This window comes from Sycon ciliatum, chromosome 1 (genome assembly GCF_964019385.1).
Source record: "Sycon ciliatum chromosome 1, ocSycCili1.1, whole genome shotgun sequence".
In the NCBI taxonomy this organism is placed as follows: Eukaryota; Metazoa; Porifera; class Calcarea; order Leucosolenida; family Sycettidae; genus Sycon; species Sycon ciliatum.
The window spans coordinates 26,949,277-26,973,449 of NC_088643.1; the positions used below are offsets into that span (position 1 = coordinate 26,949,277).

Genomic DNA, 24,173 nt, shown 5'->3' on the forward strand with positions numbered 1-24,173 from the left:
GCTGGTTATGCTGGTAGTGCTGGGTTGTGCTGGTAGTGCTGGTAGTGCTGGTAGTGCTGGTAGTGCTGGTAGTGCTGGTAGTGCTGGTAGTGTGGTTATGCTGGTAGTGCTGGTTGTGCTGGTAGTGCTGGTAGTGCTGGTAGTGCTGGTAGTGCTGGTAGTGGCTGGTAGTGCTGGTCGAGTATGGCTGGTTATGCTGGTAGTGCTGGTTGTGCTGGTAGTGCTGGTAGTGCTGGTAGTGCTGGTTATGCTGGTAGTGCTGGTAGTGCTGGTAGTGCTGGTAGTGCTGGTTATGCTGGTAGTGCTGGTAGTGCTGGTAGTGCTGGTAGTGCTGGTAGTGCTGGTAGTGCTGGTAGTGCTGGTAGTGCTGGTAGTGCTGGTAGTGCTGGTAGTGCTGGTTGTGTAGTGCTGGTAGTGCTGGTAGTGCTGGTAGTGCTGGTAGTGCTGGTAGTGCTGGTAGTGCTGGTAGTGCTGGTAGTGCTGGTTATGCTGGTAGTGCTGGTAGTGCTGGTAGTGCTGGTAGTGCTGGTAGTGCTGGTAGTGCTGGTAGTGCTGGTAGTGCTGGTAGTGCTGGTTATGCTGGTAGGTGGGTAGTGCTGGTAGTGCTGGTAGTGCTGGTAGTGCTGGTAGTGCTGGTAGTGCTGGTAGTGCTGGTAGTGCTGGTAGTGCTGGTAGTGCTGGTAGTGCTGGTAGTGCTGGTAGTGCTGGTAGTGCTGGTAGTGCTGGTAGTGCTGGTTAGTGCTGTGTAGTTGGTGCTGGTAGTGCTGGTAGTGCTGGTAGTGCTGGTTATGCTGGTAGTGCTGGTAGTGCTGGTAGTGCTGGTAGTGCTGGTAGTGCTGGTAGTGCTGGTAGTGCTGGTAGTGCTGGTAGTGCTGGTAGTGCTGGTAGTGCTGGTTAGTGTTGGTAGTGTTGGTAGTGCTGGTAGTGCTGGTAGTGCTGGTAGTGCTGGTAGTGCTGGTAGTGCTGGTAGTGCTGGTAGTGCTGGTAGTGCTGGTAGTGCTGGTTATGTACTGGTAGTGCTGGTAGTGCTGGTAGTGCTGGTAGTGCTGGTAGTGCTGGTAGTGCTGGTAGTGCTGGTAGTGCTGGTAGTGCTGGTAGTGCTGGTTATGCTGGTAGTGCTGGTAGTGCTGGTAGTGCTGGTAGTGCTGGTTATGCTGGTAGTGCTGGTAGTGCTGGTAGTGCTGGTAGTGCTGGTAGTGCTGGTAGTGCTGGTAGTGCTGGTAGTGCTGGTAGTGCTGGTAGTGCTGGTAGTTTGCTGGTAGTGCTGGTTATGCTGGTAGTGCTGGTAGTGCTGGTTATGCTGGTAGTGCTGGTAGTGCTGGTAGTGCTGGTAGTGCTGGTAGTGCTGGGTAGTGCTGGTAGTGCTGGTAGTGCTGGTAGTGCTGGTAGTGCTGGTTATGCTGGTAGTGCTGGTAGTGCTGGTTATGCTGGTAGTGCTGGTAGTGCTGGTAGTGCTGGTAGTGCTGGTAGTGCTGGTAGTGCTGGTAGTGCTGGTAGTGCTGGTAGTGCTGGTAGTGCTGGTAGTGCTGGTAGTGCTGGTAGTGCTGGTTATGCTGGTAGTGCTGGTAGTGCTGGTAGTGCTGGTAGTGCTGGTTATGCTGGTAGTGCTGGTAGTGCTGGTAGTGCTGGTAGTGCTGGTAGTGCTGGTAGTGCTGGTTATGCTGGTAGTGCTGGTAGTGCTGGTAGTGCTGGTAGTGCTGGTAGTGCTGGTAGTGCTGGTTATGCTGGTAGTGCTGGTAGTGCTGGTAGTGCTGGTTATGCTGGTAGTGCTGGTAGTGCTGGTAGTGCTGGTAGTGCTGGTAGTGCTGGTTATGCTGGTAGTGCTGGTAGTGCTGGTAGTGCTGGTAGTGCTGGTAGTGCTGGTTATGCTGGTAGTGCTGGTTATGCTGGTTATGCTGGTAGTGCTGGTAGTGCTGGTAGTGCTGGTAGTGCTGGTTATGCTGGTTATGCTGATAGTGCTGGTAGTGCTGGTAGTGCTGGTAGTGCTGGTAGTGCTGGTAGTGCTGGTTATGCTGGTAGTGCTGGTAGTGCTGGTAGTGCTGGTTATGCTGGTAGTGCTGGTTATGCTGGTAGTGCTGGTAGTGCTGGTAGTGCTGGTAGTGCTGGTAGTGCTGGTAGTGCTGGTAGTGCTGGTAGTGCTGGTAGTGCTGGTAGTGCTGGTAGTGCTGGTAGTGCTGGTAGTGCTGGTAGTGCTGGTTATGCTGGTAGTGCTGGTAGTGCTGGTAGTGCTGGTAGTGCTGGTTATGCTGGTAGTGCTGGTAGTGCTGGTAGTGCTGGTAGTGCTGGTTATGCTGATAGTGCTGGTAGTGCTGGTAGTGCTGGTAGTGCTGGTAGTGCTGGTAGTGCTGGTTATGCTGGTAGTGCTGGTAGTGCTGGTAGTGCTGGTTATGCTGGTAGTGCTGGTAGTGCTGGTAGTGCTGGTAGTGCTGGTAGTGCTGGTTATGCTGGTAGTGCTGGTAGTGCTGGTAGTGCTGGTAGTGCTTGTAGTGCTGGTAGTGCTGTGCTGGTAGTGCTGGTAGTGCTGGTAGTGCTGGTTATGCTGGTAGTGCTGGTAGTGCTGGTTATGCTGGTAGTGCTGGTAGTGCTGGTAGTGCTGGTTATGCTGGTAGTGCTGGTTATGCTGGTAGTGCTGGTAGTGCTGGTAGTGCTGGTAGTGCTGGTAGTGCTGGTAGTGCTGGTAGTGCTGGTTATGCTGGTAGTGCTGGTTATGCTGGTAGTGCTGGTTATGCTGGTAGTGCTGGTAGTGCTGGTTATGCTGGTAGTGCTGGTAGTGCTGGTAGTGCTGGTAGTGCTGGTAGTGCTGGTTATGCTGGTAGTGCTGGTAGTGCTGGTAGTGCTGGTAGTGCTGGTTATGCTGGTAGTGCTGGTAGTGCTGGTTATGCTGGTAGTGCTGGTTATGCTGGTAGTGCTGGTAGTGCTGGTAGTGCTGGTAGTGCTGGTAGTGCTGGTAGTGCTGGTAGTGCTGGTAGTGCTGGTAGTGCTGGTAGTGCTGGTAGTGCTGGTAGTGCTGGTAGTGCTGGTAGTGCTGGTTATGCTTGTAGTGCTGGTAGTGCTGGTAGTGCTGGTTATGCTGGTAGTGCTGGTCGTGCTGGTAGTGCTGGTAGTGCTGGTAGTGCTGGTTATGCTGGTTATGCTGATAGTGCTGGTAGTGCTGGTAGTGCTGGTAGTGCTGGTAGTGCTGGTAGTGCTGGTAGTGCTGGTAGTGCTGGTCGTGCTGGTAGTGCTGGTAGTGCTGGTAGTGCTGGTTATGCTGGTTATGCTGATAGTGCTGGTAGTGCTGGTAGTGCTGGTAGTGCTGGTAGTGCTGGTTATGCTGGTAGTGCTGGTAGTGCTGGTAGTGCTGGTTATGCTGGTAGTGCTGGTAGTGCTGGTAGTGCTGGTAGTGCTGGTAGTGCTGGTTATGCTGGTAGTGCTGGTAGTGCTGGTAGTGCTGGTAGTGCTGGTAGTGCTGGTAGTGCTGGTAGTGCTGGTTATGCTGGTAGTGCTGGTTATGCTGGTAGTGCTGGTAGTGCTGGTTATGCTGGTAGTGCTGGTAGTGCTGGTAGTGCTGGTTATGCTGGTAGTGCTGGTTATGCTGGTAGTGCTGGTAGTGCTGGTAGTGCTGGTAGTGCTGGTTATGCTGGTAGTGCTGGTTATGCTGGTAGTGCTGGTAGTGCTGGTTATGCTGGTAGTGCTGGTAGTGCTGGTTATGCTGGTAGTGCTGGTTATGCTGGTAGTGCTGGTAGTGCTGGTAGTGCTGGTTATGCTGGTAGTGCTGGTAGTGCTGGTAGTGCTGGTAGTGCTGGTAGTGCTGGTTATGCTGGTAGTGCTGGTTATGCTGGTAGTGCTGGTAGTGCTGGTAGTGCTGGTAGTGCTGGTTATGCTGGTAGTGCTGGTAGTGCTGGTAGTGCTGGTAGTGCTGGTAGTGCTGGTAGTGCTGGTTATGCTGGTAGTGCTGGTAGTGCTGGTAGTGCTGGTAGTGCTGGTAGTGCTGGTTATGCTGGTAGTGCTGGTAGTGCTGGTAGTGCTGGTAGTGCTGGTAGTGCTGGTTATGCTGGTAGTGCTGGTAGTGCTGGTTATGCTGGTAGTGCTGGTTATGCTGGTAGTGCTGGTTATGCTGGTAGTGCTGGTAGTGCTGGTAGTGCCGGTAGTGCTGGTAGTGCTGGTTATGCTGGTAGTGCTGGTTATGCTGGTTATGCTGGTTATGCTGGTAGTGCTGGTAGTGCTGGTAGTGCTGGTAGTGCTGGTAGTGCTGGTAGTGCTGGTTATGCTGGTAGTGCTGGTTATGCTGGTAGTGCTGGTAGTGCTGGTAGTGCTGGTAGTGCTGGTAGTGCTGGTAGTGCTGGTAGTGCTGGTAGTGCTGGTAGTGCTGGTTATGCTGGTAGTGCTGGTAGTGCTGGTAGTGCTGGTTATGCTGGTAGTGCTGGTAGTGCTGGTAGTGCTGGTAGTGCTGGTAGTGCTGGTAGTGCTGGTAGTGCTGGTAGTGCTGGTAGTGCTGGTTATGCTGGTAGTGCTGGTAGTGCTGGTAGTGCTGGTAGTGCTGGTAGTGCTGGTTATGCTGGTTATGCTGGTAGTGCTGGTAGTGCTGGTTATGCTGGTAGTGCTGGTAGTGCTGGTAGTGCTGGTAGTGCTGGTAGTGCTGGTAGTGCTGGTTATGCTGGTAGTGCTGGTAGTGCTGGTAGTGCTGGTTATGCTGGTAGTGCTGGTAGTGCTGGTAGTGCTGGTAGTGCTGGTTGTGCTGGTAGTGCTGGTTGTGCTGGTAGTGCTGGTAGTGCTGGTAGTGCTGGTAGTGCTGGTAGTGCTGGTTATGCTGGTAGTGCTGGTAGTGCTGGTTATGCTGGTAGTGCTGGTTATGCTGGTAGTGCTGGTAGTGCTGGTAGTGCTGGTAGTGCTGGTAGTGCTGGTAGTGCTGGTAGTGCTGGTAGTGCTGGTAGTGCTGGTAGTGCTGGTAGTGCTGTAGGGTAGTGCTGGTAGTGCTGGTAGTGCTGGTAGTGCTGGTAGTGCTGGTTATGCTGGTAGTGCTGGTAGTGCTGGTAGTGCTGGTAGTGCTGGTTATGCTGGTAGTGCTGGTAGTGCTGGTAGTGCTGGTAGTGCTGGTTATGCTGGTAGTGCTGGTAGTGCTGGTAGTGCTGGTAGTGCTGGTAGTGCTGGTAGTGCTGGTAGTGCTGGTTATGCTGGTAGTGCTGGTAGTGCTGGTTATGCTGGTAGTGCTGGTAGTGCTGGTAGTGCTGGTAGTGCTGGTTATGCTGGTAGTGCTGGTAGTGCTGGTAGTGCTGGTAGTGCTGGTAGTGCTGGTAGTGCTGGTAGTGCTGGTAGTGCTGGTAGTGCTGGTAGTGCTGGTAGTGCTGGTTATGCTGGTTATGCTGGTAGTGCTGGTTATGCTGGTAGTGCTGGTAGTGCTGGTTATGCTGGTAGTGCTGGTAGTGCTGGTTATGCTGGTAGTGCTGGTAGTGCTGGTAGTGCTGGTAGTGCTGGTAGTGCTGGTTATGCTGGTAGTGCTGGTAGTGCTGGTTATGCTGGTGGGGTGAGCAGGGTAGGAGGGGAAGAGATCATGATTGTGTGTGTGTGTCGGGGGGGGGGGGGGGGGGGGCTGGAGATGTGCTTGTGAACTGTCACCATGGCGTATTGGCGTTGTAGTTTGGGGTGTCTGATCACGACGGTAAACTTCATTTTCTTGTGAGGTGCCTGCAAGGCAGTCACCACTCCCCAGAGTGCAGTGTGACGTCCCAATTGATCCTGTAAACGGTCTGAAACGGAAAGGCGCAAGAAATACGGAATCAAAAACGGAAAACTGGCCGTGTGTTTGTTGTCGTGTAAACACAGCCTTAGACCCGTTGAATCACACTGTTGAGCAGTACTCGTTGTTCAGGTGATGCTCAAGTATTGTGCCACCTATCAACCTTTTTGTTTGTTTTATGCACTTGAAGTACTAATGCACATGCATGTGATTTGTGTATGCGGACGTGTGTGCACCCGTGTGCGTGCGTGCGTGTGTGTGTGTGTGCGTGTGTGCGTGCGTGCGCATGTGCGTGCGTGCGCATGTGTGTACACAGGTCGTCTTGTGCAGTCGGTGTTTGGTCATCGTGACCTGGTGACCTGTGTAGCCTACTCAGCAGACACTGTGGCTGGTAACCGTGCTATTGTGGTGTCTGGATCCCGTGATGCCACCGTATTGCTATGGCATTGGTCTAACACGCTACACAGGATTATATCTTCTGATCATGACCAGGGAGGTAAGGTCATACTGAGAGAAGCTACCACTAGAGCTTGCTGTGTGATGCGCGCTGTACGGTGTGCAGTGGCGTGGTGTGAAGTGGTGCAGTGGTGTAGTGTGCAGTGGTATAGTGTGCAGTGGTGTAGTGTGCAGTGGTGTAGTGTGCAGTGGTGTAGTGTGCAGTGGTGTAGTGTGCAGTGGTGTAGTGTGCAGTGGTGTAGTGTGCAGTGGTGTAGTGTGCAGTGTGCAGTGTGATATCATGATATGCATTGTAAATGTGGACACTGCTCATTGGTGCCGAGCTGGGATTATCGTTATATGCTGCAAGTCTACAATTTTCCAGAGCATGCTTATCTCGGCTTCCGAGGGCCACTGCACTAAGATTTGAGCCCGTACTGCCTCCATGAAGTGTAGTAGGGTACAGTGAGTGCTGGGTCCCACTAGCCTGTATAGTTGCACAGGAAGCACGAGTTTTGAAATATGAAGATGTTGAACCTTCTCTGCTGGGATGACGTCATCATAGCTTTGTGGTAGAGCATTGCTGGGGTATTTATTATGGTTATTTTTATGAGTTGTTGTTATTTTTGTCTTTGTCGTCGTTGTTGTCTTTGTGTTGGTGATGTTTGTACAGCGGACAGTGCCAGTGCGCAGGCTATCCTGACTGGTCATGAGCTAGCTATCGTCAGTGTGGCGGTCAATGCTGATGTTGGTAAAGTCGTCTCATGCTCACAAGGTTAGCTCATGATATTGAGTGTGGTTTACTATTTAAGTGCTCCGAGGTGGTTAAGGAATTAAGTGTGTTTACCGGGCTTTTCGCCACCATTAAGTGGTATGGCCGGCAAGCTACCGGGTGGCCTGTCGCCTGGCGAGCTGCGGACCAGAACCGTCATTCTGACGGTCCCCAGTGAGTTTTCCTCGTATTCTCTAGAAAAGCGGTACGAATCAATGTACGCGGCATGTCAAGTCTCGGCTCCAGGATGTTGCCCGCTTGGAGTGCAGTTTAGCGGAAGACACTGCAAGATCACCGTCCAGCAACCCACCGACTGTGACCACTTGATTCGCAAAGGACTGCAGCTTGCCGGTAAGGAAGTGAATGTAGAACCTCTGGCGCCATTGGTCACGACACTGCATGTACATGACGTCCCCCTTTTCGTGGCCTCACCGAAGCTAGCTTCCGTGCTCAGCGAGTACGGCGAGGTAGTCGGGGCGGTTACGTTCGGCACCGTGAAATTGAAGAACGGCCAAGTCTTGGCAACAGGCACACGATACGTACAGTTAACACAAGCATCTGCATGCCGCACTCACACAACGAGCAACCAGTTTGGGGAATAGGAGGGTTTGTCAATTGCTTTGCCAGGCTCCGAGTGAGTGACAGCTTAGAGCTGTGTGAATGTGTGTGTATGGCAGCTGGGCAGGGCCCTGCTGCGGAGGCTGAGTGAGCCGTATGGAGGCAACCGGGCAGGGCCCGGCTGCGGAGGCTGAGTGAGCCGTCTGAGTGTGAGAGGCTGAATGAGCCGTATGAGGAGCCTGGTAAGCAAGGTTGACTCCCCTCCATGTATTTACAGAGTTTCGCCGGTAGACGGCATCGGTGTAGTTATTGTAGGCCGGTATGATAATGGATACCGACAGGAGAGAACTAGAATAGGAAACATGATGATGACAATAGTGGAGTGGGTGGGTGGGTTGAGAAAGAAATCCACTGCTAATGCGGACAAAGCAAGAACTGAAGTCAGGAACAGTGGACTTCGGAGAACAATGAGCGTGTGAGAGTTTGTTGGGAACAGAGCATGCGCCTTCTGTGTTAACATATTTTTGCGCGTGCGCAAAAAATCGTTTAACACAAGCATCTGCATGCCGCACTCACACAACGAGCAACCAGTTTGGGGAATAGGAGGGTTTGTCAATTGCTTTGCCAGGCTCCGAGTGAGTGACAGCTTAGAGCTGTGTGAATGTGTGTGTATGGCAGCTGGGCAGGGCCCTGCTGCGGAGGCTGAGTGAGCCGTATGGAGGCAGCCGGGCAGGGCCCGGCTGCGGAGGCTGAGTGAGCCGTATTGAGAGGCTGAGTGAGCCGAGGCTGAGTGAGCCGTCTGAGTGTGAGAGGCTGAATGAGCCGTATGAGGAGCCTGGTAAGCAAGGTTGACTCCCCAAATAGAGAACCTCCTATTCACTGTTAACTGTAGAGGGGTGCCACAGATTGTGGACAATAGTAGAGTGATATTGAGTTACTGAGTGTACAGTCGGTACATAGGTGACATTCGGTTATGCTCTGGCACCCACAATAAGTGGGCTCAGTCTGTCTGATCAGCGCTTACCCAGGACCGGTGCTGCCAGCTTTCATGGCAGTTTGCATGTAGACTTCCGTCACTCGGCAGTGCAAGGCACGGCCAAAGTCTCCCCAGGAATGGACAGAAGAGCACGCACGGGAGTGGGCATGTGAGCGGCGGTAGGGTGGCACGAATGGAATCGCTTGAAATCTTGCCTGGAGAGAGCGTCAGCAAGGATGTTGGTAGTTCCAGGTATGTGACGGGCGGTGACCATAAAGTTACCCTTGGCGCAGATGAAGAAGAGCTGCCGTAGGAGTGACATCACATTAGGGCAGCGACTGGTGCCAGACTTGAGAACAGCGGCGACAGCATCGTTGTCGGTATGGAAGCGGATACGCTTGCGACACCACTGGTGGCCCCACGTAGCACATGCAATGCAGATGGGATACAGCTCCTTGAACGTAATGCAGAGCGGAGTGTGTTGTGGTGACCAGGTGTCGGCGAACCAATGCGTGCCGTATACTGCGCCATGCCCAATGGCGCCAGATGCGTCAGTTTCTATCAGGATGTCGCTGGCCAGCGTCTCCTGGAGATCGAGGAAGAATGACTTGCCATTCCAGCCATCGAGTAGGTGAGACCACCAAAGAAGGTCCAGATGACATTCTGGAGAGAGACGGATGCGGTGGTAGGGCTTGGAAACGTTGCGCGTGGCATCGTACAGTCGGCGCATGAATGTACGGCCCGGCGTGATGACGCGGCTGGCAAAGTTCAGCTTGCCCAACAGCTGTTCAAGCTCCCGTAGACGGCAGGATTGGCGTTGGCGAAAGGCCAATAGTCTGGAGCAGATGTCGTCAACCTTGTCCTGTGGGAGACGAGCCACTTTCTGGACGGAGTCCAGTTCGATGCCCAGGAAGGTGAGACAGGAGGTTGGGCCGACTGTCTTTTCGTCGGCAATGGGAACTCCCAGGTAGCGGAATACGGAGAGGACTACGTTCAGACGCTGCGCACATAGCGTTGAGTTTGCAGGGCCACAGAGCCAGAAGTCGTCCAGAAGGTGCAGGAGGTGGGGAACCTAGAACAGTTCACAGCTTATCTGGCAAAGCGCGTCCGCAATGCAGTTAAACAAGTAGGGTGCGGACCTCAGCCCGAATGGCAGTACTTTGTCATAGTAGAATTGGCCCTGCCACTGGAAACCCAACAAATGGTATGCAGTGAGTGCGACCGGGACCAGTCGAAATGCATTGCGTATGTCGAGCTTCGCCATCAAGGCACCGGTACCTTGACGTTGCAGAAGCTCAATGGCATCGTCCACTGTGACATAATGTAGGGAGAACGAATCCTTGTTTATTCCATCATTGACAGACATACGGTCAGGGTAAGACAGGTGGTGAATGAGGCGGAATTTCCCGTTGTTCTTGGGCACTACGCCGAGCGGAGAGCATACAAATGGGTGGAAAGGCTGGACAGAGAAAGGACCGGCCGATTCGTCACGTCGGACCCGGTCAGCAATTTGTTGTTGTACAAACTGAGCATGTTCAATGGCAGTTGGGAGGTTGCCAGAGATGATAGATACAGAAGCACCAGAGTGGCCAATGGGGAACCCGTGTTGCAAGCCATTAAGGATAAAGTCAGAGAGGACACGATTAGAAATACGAGGCAAAAGAGTCATTAGGCGGGCTATGTACAGAGGCGTGGGGAGACTACTTCGCTGCGACGGGCTTGTCCGTCTGGCGGGGTCCCCGGCGACCGTCGTTGGTGCAGCGAGCGGCGGGATGACCTCGGTCGCCGCAGGTTGAGCAGACGTGCAAGCGTTCACAGGGCTGGTGTTGGCATGGGCGGCCACGGTTGAAGTTGAGGCAGATCTGGCGGGTGCTGCCCGCCCCGGCCAGAAATGGCCGCGTAGGACGGCTGGTGTTGGTGCCAGCTGGAGCATGTGGCCCTGCCAAATACTGTGGGCAACGGTCACGGCTGTGGTGCGTTGTGCAGCGCGGACATGATGGTCGGGGTGCCCGGATCAGGTGCAGGCTCCAGAGGCTTTGGTCGATTGCGTCCCAACGAGCCGAGGTTGTTGCCACCGCTGCACGGAAGGCACGGTCATACCCCAGTACAGCTGGGGTCGCAAACTGCTGGTTGGCAGTACAGATAATGTGCTGGTACGTCACCAGCTCCAGTGCTCGGAATGGCACATGTTTCAGTGCGCAGGCCATGTAGATTGTGTAGACTTCCAGCCAAGCAGTGAAGTCGACAATGGAGCGCTTCTTAGTCACACATAAATTGAGGGACACACGCCGGCCCTCTCCGTTGGCGGTACTGAGCTCCAAGGGCTCGGACCCTGCGCCCACATTCTCTGGGAGGAGATCCTCCAGCTCAATATATTCGCCGCGTGTGATTTTGTCAAGCAACTTACGCGGGACCGTGGGAACAAAAGAGCTGGACTCACGAGTGTTCGCCATGGGCGCTGCGATCGGAGGCAGCGCGGGTTGCATGAGGGAAATGTCCATGGGGCCGGAGTCGACCTGCGGCGGGTGATGGGTGACGGTGTTGGACGCGGTTTGGACCACATCTGCCACTGAGGGGACCGCCGCCTGAGCATGGCCGTCCGGATCCTGGCGAGCTGAAATTCGCTCCTCAAGGCGCTCGACTCGAGCCAGCAGGGGGTGCAGGGCCGTCGACACGGCCGCCGTAACGGAACGTGGATTTAGGCCAGTTGTGAGTAAGCTGGTCGGCTGGGGAACGGCGGACGGGATATCGTCCTGCTCCGCACGGGCATTGCCGGAACGATCCGCACGGGCATTGCCGGAACGATCGGCCGCATGGTCCGCAGGGGCTCGATTTGGAGTGTCGGCATACGGGGACGACGAGGCGCGCCTGCGACTGGAACGCCTGGGCCCGGGAGCCGACTGCTTACGTGCACGGGGCATCTCCGTGAGCTGTGGTAAACCTTGAGATTGAGGTTGAGAAAGAAATCCACTGCTAATGCGGACAAAGCAAGAACTGAAGTCAGGAACAGTGGACTTCGGAGAACAATGAGCGTGTGAGAGTTTGTTGGGAACAGAGCATGCGCCTTCTGTGTTAACATATTTTTGCGCGTGCGCAAAAAATCATCTAAAATTAAAAAAATCCATCCCAAGCTACATCAAAGGGAATACACCTTGCAGAATTTGGCATTCGGGACAAGTGCAGACGTGTAGGACATGCGGAAAGGCTGGCCACATTGCAAAAAACTGTGGTACGGCATCGCACGAAGATCGCACCCGATCAAATGAACCCGTACAACCTTCCGACACGCGTGCCCAAAACCAGACCAATGACAGCACCAGTGACCCTGGGCCACACGCAGATCCACGCACCCGATCCGGCCGACCCTCCCGATCAAATGAACCCGTACAACCTTACGACACCCGTACCCAAAACCAGACTAGTGACAGCACCAGCGACCGTGCATTACACGAAGATCAACGTATGCGATCAAATGAACCCGTACAACCTCCCGACACCCGTGGCCAAAACCAGACCAGTGACAGAACCAGTGACACCACAGCTACAGAGCAGACCCAGGACAACGACGACGAAGAACATCTCCAAGAGAACGTACATGCAAATGACTCCCAGCATGCCCCTACTGCCCCCATCCAGAAACCTGAACCACCCAGCCATAAGCCAGTCAATTCTAGCTCTACCTCTGGCCACCCAGCTGGCGAGAAATCGAGTGTCCCCATTATTAACCTCACAAACGAAGCAAGCCAAAACTCAGCAATCAGAACCGCAAAACGAAACAGACTGGAAGCAGGAGAAATATCACCAGACGAGGAAGTTTCTCTTGCCAGCAAACGAACAATGACTACTCAGGGCCCCGGGGTGGGTCAATAACGTTCACACCACCGGTCCATCATCTCACTAGACTTTAGTTATCCCTACATTACAATGACCCCTGCAAATCACGTCCCGTACAAATATCTTGACAACTATCACTAATCACCCTCACCACACTGAATCCACATGCTCCAATTTTCCAGCCGACGCGCTACTGTGCTTACACCCCCACTGGCCCCAGTACTTCTCCACCAACCCGCTTGAAAATCGGTCAACTCAACTGCCAGAGTGCTGTCAAGAAACTACACACGATAGAACATCTGCTCATATCGCAACAACTTGACATCCTCTGCCTTACTGAAACGTGGTTCAACGCCAACCACTCGGAGGCACACACAGCTATCCCTGGCTACAACTGCCTGCGTCGAGATAGACGATTAAACTCCGAAACCGTGGTTCGTGGTGGTGGTGTGGCAATCTACTACCATCGGACATTGGAAACTTACATCAATAGGTGCAAATCACTTGAGTGTGATCCACCTTTTGAGACCATCTGTGTAGATATCAAAGTCGGTAAACAGCAAATCATTGTGTATTGTTTCTACCGTCCTCCCCATCAGAACATCGATGCATTCCTGGAAAAGTTCACCGCATCAGTTGGTAGTGCTCTGAACGCACGCAAAGCTACACTCGTTGTTTGTGGAGACTTCAATGCTCGCTTGAACTCTTGGTTTCAGGGAACTCAGAACTCTGTAGAAGGTGTGAAGCTTCAAAAAATCCTTGATGACTTGGGGCTACATCAACTTTTACTTAACCAAGCCACACGCTACTCCGCCTCAGGACAGACGTCCTCTCTTCTTGACCTTGTCATGACGAACAACTCGCCTAGCATATCCGACATGCGTGTTCTTCCACCAATAGCTGACCACTGTCCAGTTTTGTTCCAATTAACTACAGACATAAGACCCCAGCGAACACGCACACATGTCACCAGCGTTTTCGATTACGCCGCAACCGACTTTCGGGCCCTCCGCTACCACTTGTTGAGTCTCCCTCTTTATGAATGCGTGCAGGGTGCCACCTCGCCAGACAGTGCTTGGCAAGTATGGGAAAGCTACTTCATCGCCGCAGTTGCCAAGTATGTTCCACTTAAGCTTAAACAAAAGCAGGAACATAAGAAGAACCGCAGACCATGGTTCACGTCACACCACCACAAACTATGGAAGACTCGCAATCGTCTCTTTAAGCGAGCCAAGGCCACCGGACGCCCAGAAGACTGGACTCTGTATCGTTTTTCTAGAAATGCATTCACTTCCTCTCTGAGGACTAGCCAAAAACACTATTTCCGTCAACTCGGATTCGACCTCCTAAAGAAACGCCAATCCGCTACTTGGTGGAATCAAGCAAAATCCCTCTGTAATATCAGCCGTCCCAAACAGTGCATCCCAGCCCTCCTTGACGACAATGGTGTGCATGTCGAAGAAGAGACAGGAAAGGCAGATCTGCTTTGTAGCCACTTCGCAGCGCAGTGCAAGCTGCATCACAATATTGACACCGACAAGCTGGATAATGCTCTACCCATGCCAGCAGATCCCTTCTGCCTAACACCTATACGTGAAAAGGACGTATTTGAAGCAAATACGCAAATTGCCCACTCGCAAAGCGTCAGGAGGGTGCATACCCAACAGGCTGCTCCGAGAAACCGCATCAGTAATTTCCAAGTCTGTCACCTCCCTTTTCAACATTAGCATAACTCTGCACACCTTCCCAGAAGCGTGGAAGACTGCCACCGTCATCCCAATCTTGAAGAAGGACAGAGACAAACATCTACCCACAAATTACCGTCCGATATCTCTGATACCCGCTCTTGGGAAGCTACTGGACCACTTCGTGAACCTGCAGCTAACCAATTTCGTATTCATGAACAAACTCATCTGCAGACAGCAATTTGGTTTCGTACGCAATCGCTCAACAACCGATCAGCTCCTTATGCTGCTCGAGAAAGCCTACAAAGCTATGGACAAGAAGTCGTGCTATGATATCGCCTTCTTGGACTTTAGCAAAGCTTTTGATCGGGTCTCCCATCGTGTCCTCGTTCACATCATGCAAAACTTGTGTACACCAGAGACTACGGAGTGGTTCTCCAGCTATCTATTCAACAGATCAATTGAGGTCAAGATTGGTCTGGCTACATCCAACCAGCGAAAGCTGCACTCTGGGGTTCCCCAAGGATCCCATCTAGGACCAATGCTGTTTGTGCTGTACGTCAACAGCCTTGCCAGAGCAGTACGGTATTGTGACCTCTTCCTTTTCGCTGATGATACAGCGGTAGGGAAGGAGCGAGTCCCCACCTGCACACCCACCGAGCTACGGAAAGACCTCACGTCTTGCTCGACGTGGGCGAATTCCGTAGGTGGCCAGTTTAATGGTTCCAAATCTGCATATTTGTCAATCCATGCGAAGGCAACATCAATGCCACCTCTTCCGTCGCCGCTACAAGTTTCAACAGCTGACGTCCCAAGTACACAAGAGCACACACATCTTGGCGTATTACTCACGTCTACCCTGACATTTTCGCCCCATGTTAAGAACGTCATACATTCCTTCCGGCAACGAGTTTGTCTGCTGGGATTTATGTCCCACCGTCTTCCGGAGGTCATTTTCAGTCTCTACTGTGGGTATGTCAGACCCCTGCTGGAGTACGCCTGCCCGGTCTGGACATTCTCTCTGACGCAAGCTGAGAGAACTTGCATGGACAGACTGCAGGCGCACATCAGCAGATGTATCCTCCGCAGTCGAAACCTTGACTGGCACACACCCAAAGAGAACTTGTTTAAACTTTCTCGCCTGCAGTCCCTTTGTTGGCGACGCCACATCCAGTGTCTCTGCACAGTCCACCACATCCTTCACGTCTGCCCTGATACCCTTGATGAATTTCATTACACCCTCAGTTCCAGTCCACGCAGACCTTACTATTTATTATTTAAAACCCATATCAACACATACTCCCGTCAACATATTATGTTATTCCATTGTCTATCCAAACAATCGACGAGGAGACAATAGTCGTAAAATGGCAATAAATAAGATAAATTGTGCACTCATAACAACAGCAAAAATGAAGAAAGTCAAGTTCCATAACGTTTTCTTGTGACTGTCATCAGTGGAACGCCGTCACATCAAATAATACACACGCACCATTACATTCATTCACACAGTATCACATTCATGTGCCACTACCTTTCTCACATACACTATATTCACACATTGCAAAGGTGCAAACTTCGCTTTTTGTACTTGTTAGCTGCTGTATTTCTACCTGAAACCATATTAGCTACATGTATATAAGTGTGTGTTTTAGTTATTACATTTTTATGTGACGGCGTTCCACTGATGACAGTCACAAGAAAACGTTATGGAACTTGACTTTCTTCATTTTTGCTGTTGTTATGAGTGCACAATTTATCTTATTTATTGCCATTGTCTATCCGTTTGGAATTCTTTACCCTCGTGTATTCGGGAGATTGAACACCCCCGGCAATTCCGTACATCCCTCATGCAAGAATTTTCTACTTGTATGTATTCTGTTTCTGGTATTCCCGCTTTCTCCCGACAGTATTGATTAACAAGCCATACACTGCACTCATCTCCCTTCCTCCTCTCTTCCTCCCTTTCCTTACACAGCACACAGGAGAGCCCCTCGATAGGCCTCTGCGGCCTTTGGACAATCCTTAAATAAAAATCAATCAATCAATCAATCATTGTTATACTCATCGCCATGCACACTGTGAACTTTGTCTCAAAGGCACAGTACATTCTGCCGACAACTCCTCCGTGCGTGTGGCTCAATGGCCAAGTGGTAAGGCGTCGGTCTTGTAAACCGAAGATCGAGGGTTCAAACCCCTCTTGAGCCTTTTTATTCGTATTTTTCAAGTGGCTCGCTGGTATTTTTGCAATTTGAAGGTCATTCTGCGCATAGTGTGCTGTGTTTCCACGTGTTGGAACCACATGCTTGATCGAAGTGTCTTCTTCTTTTTCGTTGAGGCTTGAAGACTATTCTCGATGCCATCTGAGTTCTCTTCTCTTCACAATTCAACTCAAATACTCGAATGCTGCCTACACCTGGAAGATGGAAGCTCCGAAAGAACGGTTGGAGCGAGATCACCTGTTCACTTCGTATGGACCTACTGATGTCCCCGGGCCATGTGCCATGCGAGCAACAAGCAAGACGTGACCAAAGTGGAGCAAGCACTGTAGCAAAGGGGGTGGCAGATCAAACCCAAGGGGTGCACAACAATGCTGCAGAATTGTATACAAAAGCAATACCAATGGCAAACCTCGCATTCTGCTTTCTGTGCTCTCCCAAAGCCCTTTCCAGGTCCCCTAGAGGCGCTGTGAAAAACTTTCCCCTTTTCCGCCAGGGTAAACATCACATTGTCATTTTATTTGTCTTGACAACTTTTCCTTTTTGCCAGTTTTTTTCATGTCGTCCTGAACATAATTTGACCTCTCCCACACCCACCCACCCACTGACGATCCTGGTGGGTTTGATGACTTTCAGTCAAGTTGCGCGTAGGCAGAAGAATATGCGTGGGCGGCTCAATGGCCAAGTGGTAAGGCGTCGGTCTTGTAAACCGAAGATCGAGGGTTCGAACCCCTCTTGAGCCTTTCAATCTATTTTTTCTTCTTTTTCTTGAGCAGTATTGGTGAATGTGTGTGTGTGACTGTGTTCAGGTGGCCGTTGTCTAGTGCACACCTGCCATGGAGAAGTGTTACATTCAGTGCAACCTAAAGCTACTCGTGGATTACCTACGTGTGTTCGTCCTCATCATGTGAAGATCACAGCATGTGGTCACGTTGTACTACTCTATGCTGATGGCAGTGGTGTGTTGGCTGTTTTCTCCAATACTGGAGAACAGCTGGCATGCAAAATGCTAGTTGACCAGGCCTTGGTAAGCGTGTGTGTGATGAGACGGTGTGCACTTGCGTTCATTCATCTGTGCGTGTGCGTGTGTGTCTGTGTGTGTCTGTGTGCGTGTGTGTGCGTGGGCGCGCACGCGCGTGCGTGTGTGTGTATTTCTTGTTTTTACAAAGTTGATGAAAAAATTTCAAAAAAGACATGACCCTCCTTAGAGCAACTTTTCCATCCCCCTTGTTGAAGGAAAGAAAGAAAGCAGCACTGCCTACAATCTCACCAAGAGGGGAAAAGAAAGCTTGTCACAACACCAACCAATCTCGGACAGGATAGAGATTTTGACTTACTAATGAATGAGTTTGGAAAGTACCGAATTTGTATGTGCACGCTGCAGCAGTTTCTCACCTTCTTGAATTTACCTTGCTACTTTCCAAGGAAATAGTCTCCATCCTTAATTGTGTGCTGTGTGGTGGAAAAAAGCAATTTTGGAGCCTGTCACCTTTCCTATAATTATGTTCCATGCACTACATGTACACTGCTATTTACTCGGCACTGGGCTATGTTAGCTGATAGCGATGATGATGATGATGATGATGATGATGATGATGATGATGATGATGCCCCGCAATTGCTGCTGCTGCTGTCCGCTTTGTTGCAACATCATGGTTTATATATGTTTGTGTGTCCGTGTGCGTGTGCGTGTCCATGTACGCCTGTGTGTGTGTGCGTGTGGGTGCGTGCGTGTGTGCGTGTGTGTGTGTGTGTGTACATATGTACATGTGTATGTGTGCATGTTCAGGCTGTGGCAGTGAGCCAGGACGGCCGCCATCTGGTGCTAGGTGGCATTGCACGCACAGTGGAGGTGCGACGCTGCTCTGACCTTGCGTCCATACTCGTCTATCCCGGTGCAGAGAGTAGTGTGCGAGCACTGACAACTACAGCAGATGAACGGTGAGTACATGCAGTTGCAGACTTTCAGTACTCCACTGCTAGACTAGTGCAGACCTGTCCGACCATACGTCACCATCGTGCTGCGTTTATGCCAACATTATTCCCATGTTGATGCATACCGTAATGTCTCGTATAAAAGCAGGTGCTTACGGCCGTATAAGCCGGGGTTCAAACCATGCTTCTATTCAAGTTATGCTTCTATTCAAAACATGCTTCTACGTCAACATGATCAGTCTACACTGTGCAGTGCATACTGGCACGTATGTACTTGCACATGTACTTTGCAGAAAGCGGCTTCTATTCGAATCATGCTTCTGTGTCACAGCGCGCTTGGAAAATCGGCTTCTATTCGAGTCATGCTTCTGCACAGGTCATGCTTTTATATGCGACACTACACTATCTAAATTCATGAGCATTCTGGTGGCCGTTCTTCCAGCTATTTTGCTGGCCAGTGAAGTTGGACCACTGGCTCAAGAACAGCACCACGAGTTGCACTGTTGCTGAGGTGTGAACTAAGCTGGGTTGCAGAGCTGCATGGCGTCAGGGGTTACTTGAACCTGGTCCCTGGGCACAGGAAGCGTAGCGGTGGTCACTTTTTCACTGGCTAGCATTGCAGTGCTGACTGAAGTAGATGCTAAACTCAAAATACCCACAATCCATGGGAGTTTTCCAACATACCGGTTGCTGCTTGGAACTTCTGCCGGGGTGATGTGAGATGGTAGGGCGGGCGTCTTCTTTGCTATTTGTTTCTAATGGCATGCGCCGCACAACTTGCAAAGTAGAATTTGGAGCGCAATTCTTTTGTTGTAGCCATCATGTTATTGTCACACATCTGATGTTGATTGCCTCGCTGCTTTCTCTCCCCTCTCCTCTCACACAAGCAATTCAGCATAAGCGAAGCTGTGGACGCAGCATACTGCTGCTACACTTCAACGCGGGAATGCTTATTAATAATAATCCTCAGATGGAGAGCCAAGGATTAAAATTAAAAAGGTTCTGCTTATAATTGCTAGAGTTGGACAAAACAGATAACTTGTAAACTTATGGTCCTCTTTTTTTTTATAATAATCCTGGGTGTCACATTTCTTGTGTTTGATTTCTTTTTGTTAGGTTTGTTCTGGCTGGTTTGTCATCAGGCAGCATCGTTGCCTATCCACTGGAGTTTCCACGCAACTGAGTGCCACCTTTCTAGGACATTCTCTTTGCACTTGTTTATTACTTACAGATTACTTTGGAGATTGAGTACAGATTACTTTTCGAGTATATAGCATTTTACTCTCTTGGCATTTAGTATGGCAAATTTTATCATCCATTGCTTTTATTTGTACAGTATTCTAGCAGAATTTGGCATTTAGTAAATTATTTCAGAAGACTATCCGTACCGAGTTGTGGCGTTTTGTTCAAATTTCTGTTGTTCGTCATTTGCTGTGCCCAGTCTGATGTATGGTTTAAATCATGCTGCTTGCAGCACATGCACTGCACTCCTTGATAGTATCCCTGTTAGCATGTGGCATTTAGCAGTGCGTTTCGGCACTATATTTTATATTTTTATGTCCTTTTGTTTTCACCGCTTTCATCCTCTTGTTTTCATCGTTTTCGTCCTTTTGACAGTTTTGTTTATTTGTAGACACTGTCGTTACCACTCAGCATGTCGAAGGGTTGTAAGAAAGTCACCGGTTGCAGTGCTACTCTGCTGTGAGAGGTCTTTTATTGAAGAAAAAACTCGGCCTAATGTTTGTCGTCAACAACGCCGGCGAATGTGTGTGTGTGGGGGGGGGGGGGGGGTTGCTCTTCACTCTTAATCCATTTTGAGTTGGAGGCATAGTGGGATGGGCTAAGACCAACAGAGGGTAGGCAGGGTCGCGAATGGGATTTTTTGGGCTTTGACTACTTTGTGGTGGGTCTGATCTACTCACCTCCCACCGCTTTAGTTTAGGAGCTGCATCTGCGCCTTGAATCCTAGAGGGTGGTGGCGTTCCTGACGGAAAACTCGGCTTCCAGCCGAGTCTCACGCGAACCGTGATTTTTTTCTGAGTTGATGAATACTTGTGTATGTTCGTAGGTGCTACTAGCTTTCTCTACTGTCTTACTGTTGTCTGCCACAGTCAGTGTAGTCCTGCAACCATAATAATCAATTATTTCTCTGCCGCGGAACGTATTCCAACTCATTGGTACTACCAAGAGTAGATAAACAAGAGTGTGCAACTCGCGGATTGGTTGGCCCACGGCGGAATTTTTTGTTGACGTAATCTTTTCGACGACGCACGCGCTGCGAGCCTTTTGGAGAGGTTTCCCTCGTGCACTTGGCCGGGCTTTACACTACAAGGTCTGTGCCCAGCACGTGCTCTCACACTGCTCTGCGGCAAAGTCCGCGTTTCTCTGAAAAAAGGTGACGTCAACAAAAAATTCCGCCGTGGGCGGGAGTATCTGCAGATTGTGCAGGAGAGATCCGGAGTTGCACACTCTTGTTTATCTACTCTTGGTACTACATATGTAGTAAGGTAACCAGGAAATCTTACGTCCTCCCGGCCCGACACTCGACAGAGAACACACATACACACGCACAGTACTGTGCTGTACACCATGGTACGCAGCTTTTTGCAATTTTGGTAGCGAATGGGGAATTCCCCTTTTGAGTCGAAACAAATGGCGCGGAACCAGAATGATGAAAATAATAATTACAGTGACAAGAATCAGTATATCGCCCGCATTAATGCATTGTTGCCTGTTGGACAGTTGACAGCCAGTTTCACGATGTAGATTGGGCCAACAAAGTCAAAGGGTCCAGTTTGGCATGGCTGCCCGCCTGGGCATCGAAACTGGAGCCACACGGGCAGGCATCTGACTGTTTCATTGAAATATTATTGCCATTAGGATTTGGAACTGGGAAATCCGACTGCATCGTATTGTAGATGGAGTCCAAACGTGCTCGTGCTCGTGCTCAACCCAATAGTAGTGCAGGACGTAAGACTAACAAGCCTACAACTACGAGTAAGGCGAAGGGAGGACTTGCAAAGAAGTCCAAGCAGCTTCGACTAGATCAGTTCGTTCAAGTTAGCCGGCGGGGCGCTGCGCGTGGGGTCGACAATCAGCTTGCCAACGTCGAAACAACAACACCAGCAGCTAGAATGGCGGGCGTTGAAGAGCGCCACCAGACAGCCAGTCTTCAAGGCAACAACTTGGACTTGGAACAGTTCCAGACTCAGGATGGTGAGCCTGCTGCTGCTGCTGCTGTGAGAGATGACCCGCATGTAGTTAATAATATCAGCATATGGCGGAGGAGTCGTCCAGCGCAGGTGGGTGATGATTATGATGGTGACAGCGATGACGATAACGACGCAGGTTCAGCTGCTTCGAAGAGTCTAGAGCTGCAGCGGAGCGGGCACATGTCAGACAAGCAGACTCGTGTTGGGCGGCTGAACAAGAACTGGCGATTCTACTCTGGACAAATAGCTACAATTCCCCATGAAGTGTACATTGATGACATCCACAGAGATTGGTGGCAGGACCTCGGTCATTTAGAGTACGACCATTCCTATATCCAGTGGCTTTTTCCAATAAGTGAATCGAGTGGAATGAATTGGTCGGCACAAGCACTGCAAGCTGATGAGGCTAAGGCGATCACCAGTGATCCAGTGTCACGCGGACGACTCTTCAAGTCTTACAAAATGATGCTGAACTTCTACGGCCTGAAGCTTATGGACGAGCAAACCGGCGAGGTAGGCCGTGCCGGTAATTGGAAGTCGCGCTATGCCAACTTGCTGACGCACACGCACAACTACTTACGAATCACCCGTATCATCAAGTGCCTGGGTGAGATGCCTGGTATGCAGTGTTACCAAACTGCATTGGTGGCGCATCTTGTGCATGAAGTTCACATCACCAAGGAGCTAGTGGATGCCAAGCGAAGTCTGAAGAACTTTTGGACTGAAGCTGTGTGTGACAGGAACGAGCGTGAGCGTTTCAAATCTCTCATCGCCAGCAATGGCAGTGGCAGTACGGTGGTGGTGAAGGTGTGTGAAGACTCCAGCATGCGTGCTGCTGCACAGCTAGACAATGAGGAGAAGGACAATGAGGAGGAGGATATGGACGGTGAGAGTACTGATGAATACTCTGAAACTGGCGGCGGTGGATCAGACCTGTATGATGAACACGATCATACTGAGGACACTGCGCCGCGCACTTCCCTGCCGCATCAGCAACACCGTGCTAACAGTGGAGGTAGCAGCAACAGCGGTGGACACCGGGTCACAGCACCAGCGCTGGGGACGGCAGCCATGAACGTTGGCCGTGCTGTTGACAAGACAGAAAAAGACAGTGATGGCAGCGGCAGTATGTGTAACACAATGGAGTACTCCGTGCCGACGCCAGGCAGTGCCGCCGGTGCAGGCAACAGTGATTCTCCACACCAACTACAGTACACTGACATTGAACAGTTCTCCAGTAGTCCAGACTGTTCAGCAGCAAGTATGGATGATGAAGTGCCGTCCCCTCCAGCAGCCTCATCACAACACAGTGCAGCAGCAGCAGCACGGGACGACGGCATGTTTGCTGCTGCACATACAGCCGCCATAAAGCAACTAGCGGGAAGTGAGAGTGAGCATGAGACGGACAGCGATGAATGGTCCGACACACCGCAGGATGATCTTCCTGCCGCAGCCAGCAGGTCTGCGACCAGTGATCGGCAAAGCACAGCCAACAAAAACACCCTGTTCTACAGTGGCAAGATTGCTGCAGCACCATGCAGAGTGTACATTGATGACATCCACAGAGATTGGTGGCAGGACCTCGGTCATTTAGAGTACAACCATTCCTATATCCAATGGCTTTTTCCAATAAGTGAATCGAATGGAATGAATTGGTCGGCACAAGCACTGCAAGCTGATGAGGCTAAGGCGATCACCGGTGATCCAGTGTCACGCGGACGACTCCTCAAGTCTTACAAAATGATGCTGAACTTCTACGGCCTGAAGCTTATCGACGAGCAAACCGGCGAGGTAGGCCGTGCCGGTGATTGGAAGTCGCGCTATGCCAACTTACTGACGCACACGCACAACTACTTACGAATCACCCGGATCATCAAGTGCCTGGGTGAGATGCCCGGCATGCAGCTTTACCAGGCCCCACTAGTGGCACATTTGGTTGAGGAAGTGTGCGTGACCAAACAGCTGGTTCAGGCGTGGAGAAGCTGCAGAGATTTCTGGGTTGATGCAGTAGCTGATCGGGTTGCTCGCTTGAAGTTTGTCAAGACCTTGCAGAGGTAGCACTGTGTTGATGTGGCTGGTGAAAGGCCCATGATCTGTATTGTCTCTTCCATTTCCCATGGCGCACAGTACACATTTCCATGTGGTAGCTACTAGTACCCGCAAGACTGGCCATGTTTGTGCACAGGTGCAGCAGTTTGATATGCTGTCTGCTGACAGTAGTCATGACGTCATAGTTATAATGTATACGTGTGTGTGTGTGTGTGTGTGTGTGTGTGTGTGTGTGTGTGTGTGTGTGTGTGTGTGTGTGTGTGTGTGTGATGAGTGACTGCCCTGCAACAGCACCCCCCCCCCCCCCCGGGATTGCCTTGACAAGTAAACGTTTTATTCCCGTAGCTATGCAGAAGACGTTACTTCAGTAACGTCTGGCGCTAGCCAGGGTCCACACAGCTTTAATTTGGTGTTTGTTTGTGTGTTTGTTTGTGTGTTTGTGTCACGCCTGGCGCTATCCCGTATCTGTCCCGTACCGTACCGTACCATCAAACACAGCTGGCCACATACAGCTGGCCGCACTATTCAAATAGGGCTTTCAAACGCAAGATCATAACTTGAAGCAACTTGGAAGAATGGGCATGAATGCGAAGTGTATGGGGGAATGCATGTAGGGCGATAGTGCGGGTTCGAATCCCAGGTAATGCCTGAAAAAAATTGGAAAATTGAAAATTTTATAACATCCCTATTCTTTTTTTGCCGTCATCAAGGCGGTAGATGGTGTCGTATTACCCTCGACCGTACATGTCCCGTACCTATCCCGTACCGTACAATCAAAGACG

The 24,173-nt window shown here is 51.0% G+C and overlaps 2 protein-coding genes and 2 non-coding genes across 4 annotated transcripts; all 4 read left to right on the forward strand.

Annotated features, from left to right (window-relative positions):
* The first annotated feature begins 183 nt into the window (after positions 1-183).
* LOC135825448 (lipopolysaccharide-responsive and beige-like anchor protein) lies at positions 184-19,849 on the forward strand. Its single transcript, XM_065338152.1, has 9 exons — positions 184-253; positions 750-893; positions 1,903-2,011; positions 3,078-3,334; positions 6,033-6,212; positions 6,825-6,926; positions 17,005-17,222; positions 17,985-18,136; positions 19,247-19,849. Exons 1-9 carry the CDS (start codon positions 184-186, stop codon positions 19,311-19,313), a joined length of 1,299 nt encoding a protein of 432 aa, XP_065194224.1. The 3' UTR covers positions 19,314-19,849.
* On the forward strand, positions 16,113-16,184 carry Trnat-ugu (transfer RNA threonine (anticodon UGU)). Its single transcript has one exon. It is a non-coding gene; the product is annotated as a tRNA-Thr (tRNA).
* Positions 16,867-16,938, forward strand: Trnat-ugu (transfer RNA threonine (anticodon UGU)). Its single transcript has one exon. It is a non-coding gene; the product is annotated as a tRNA-Thr (tRNA).
* Positions 19,850-20,844: 995 nt separating the features above from the next.
* LOC135821007 (uncharacterized) lies at positions 20,845-23,813 on the forward strand. The gene has a single exon (XM_065334063.1). It carries the CDS (start codon positions 21,049-21,051, stop codon positions 23,398-23,400), a length of 2,352 nt encoding a protein of 783 aa, XP_065190135.1. The 5' UTR covers positions 20,845-21,048; the 3' UTR covers positions 23,401-23,813.
* The last annotated feature ends 360 nt before the right edge of the window (positions 23,814-24,173 follow it).

Excerpts from the sequence above, each read along its gene's own strand:
- LOC135821007 (XM_065334063.1), top strand. The coding sequence starts at position 21,049 with ATGGAGTCCAAACGTGCTCGTGCTCGTGCTCAACCCAATAGTAGTGCA.
- LOC135825448 (XM_065338152.1), top strand. The coding sequence starts at position 184 with ATGGCTGGTTATGCTGGTAGTGCTGGTTGTGCTGGTAGTGCTGGTAGT. Across the intron at positions 254-749 it reads TGGTAGTGCTGGTTATGCTG|TTGGTGCTGGTAGTGCTGGT; the intron begins GTAGTGCTGGTA and ends AGTGCTGTGTAG. Across the intron at positions 18,137-19,246 it reads ACAACTACAGCAGATGAACG|GTTTGTTCTGGCTGGTTTGT; the intron begins GTGAGTACATGC and ends TCTTTTTGTTAG.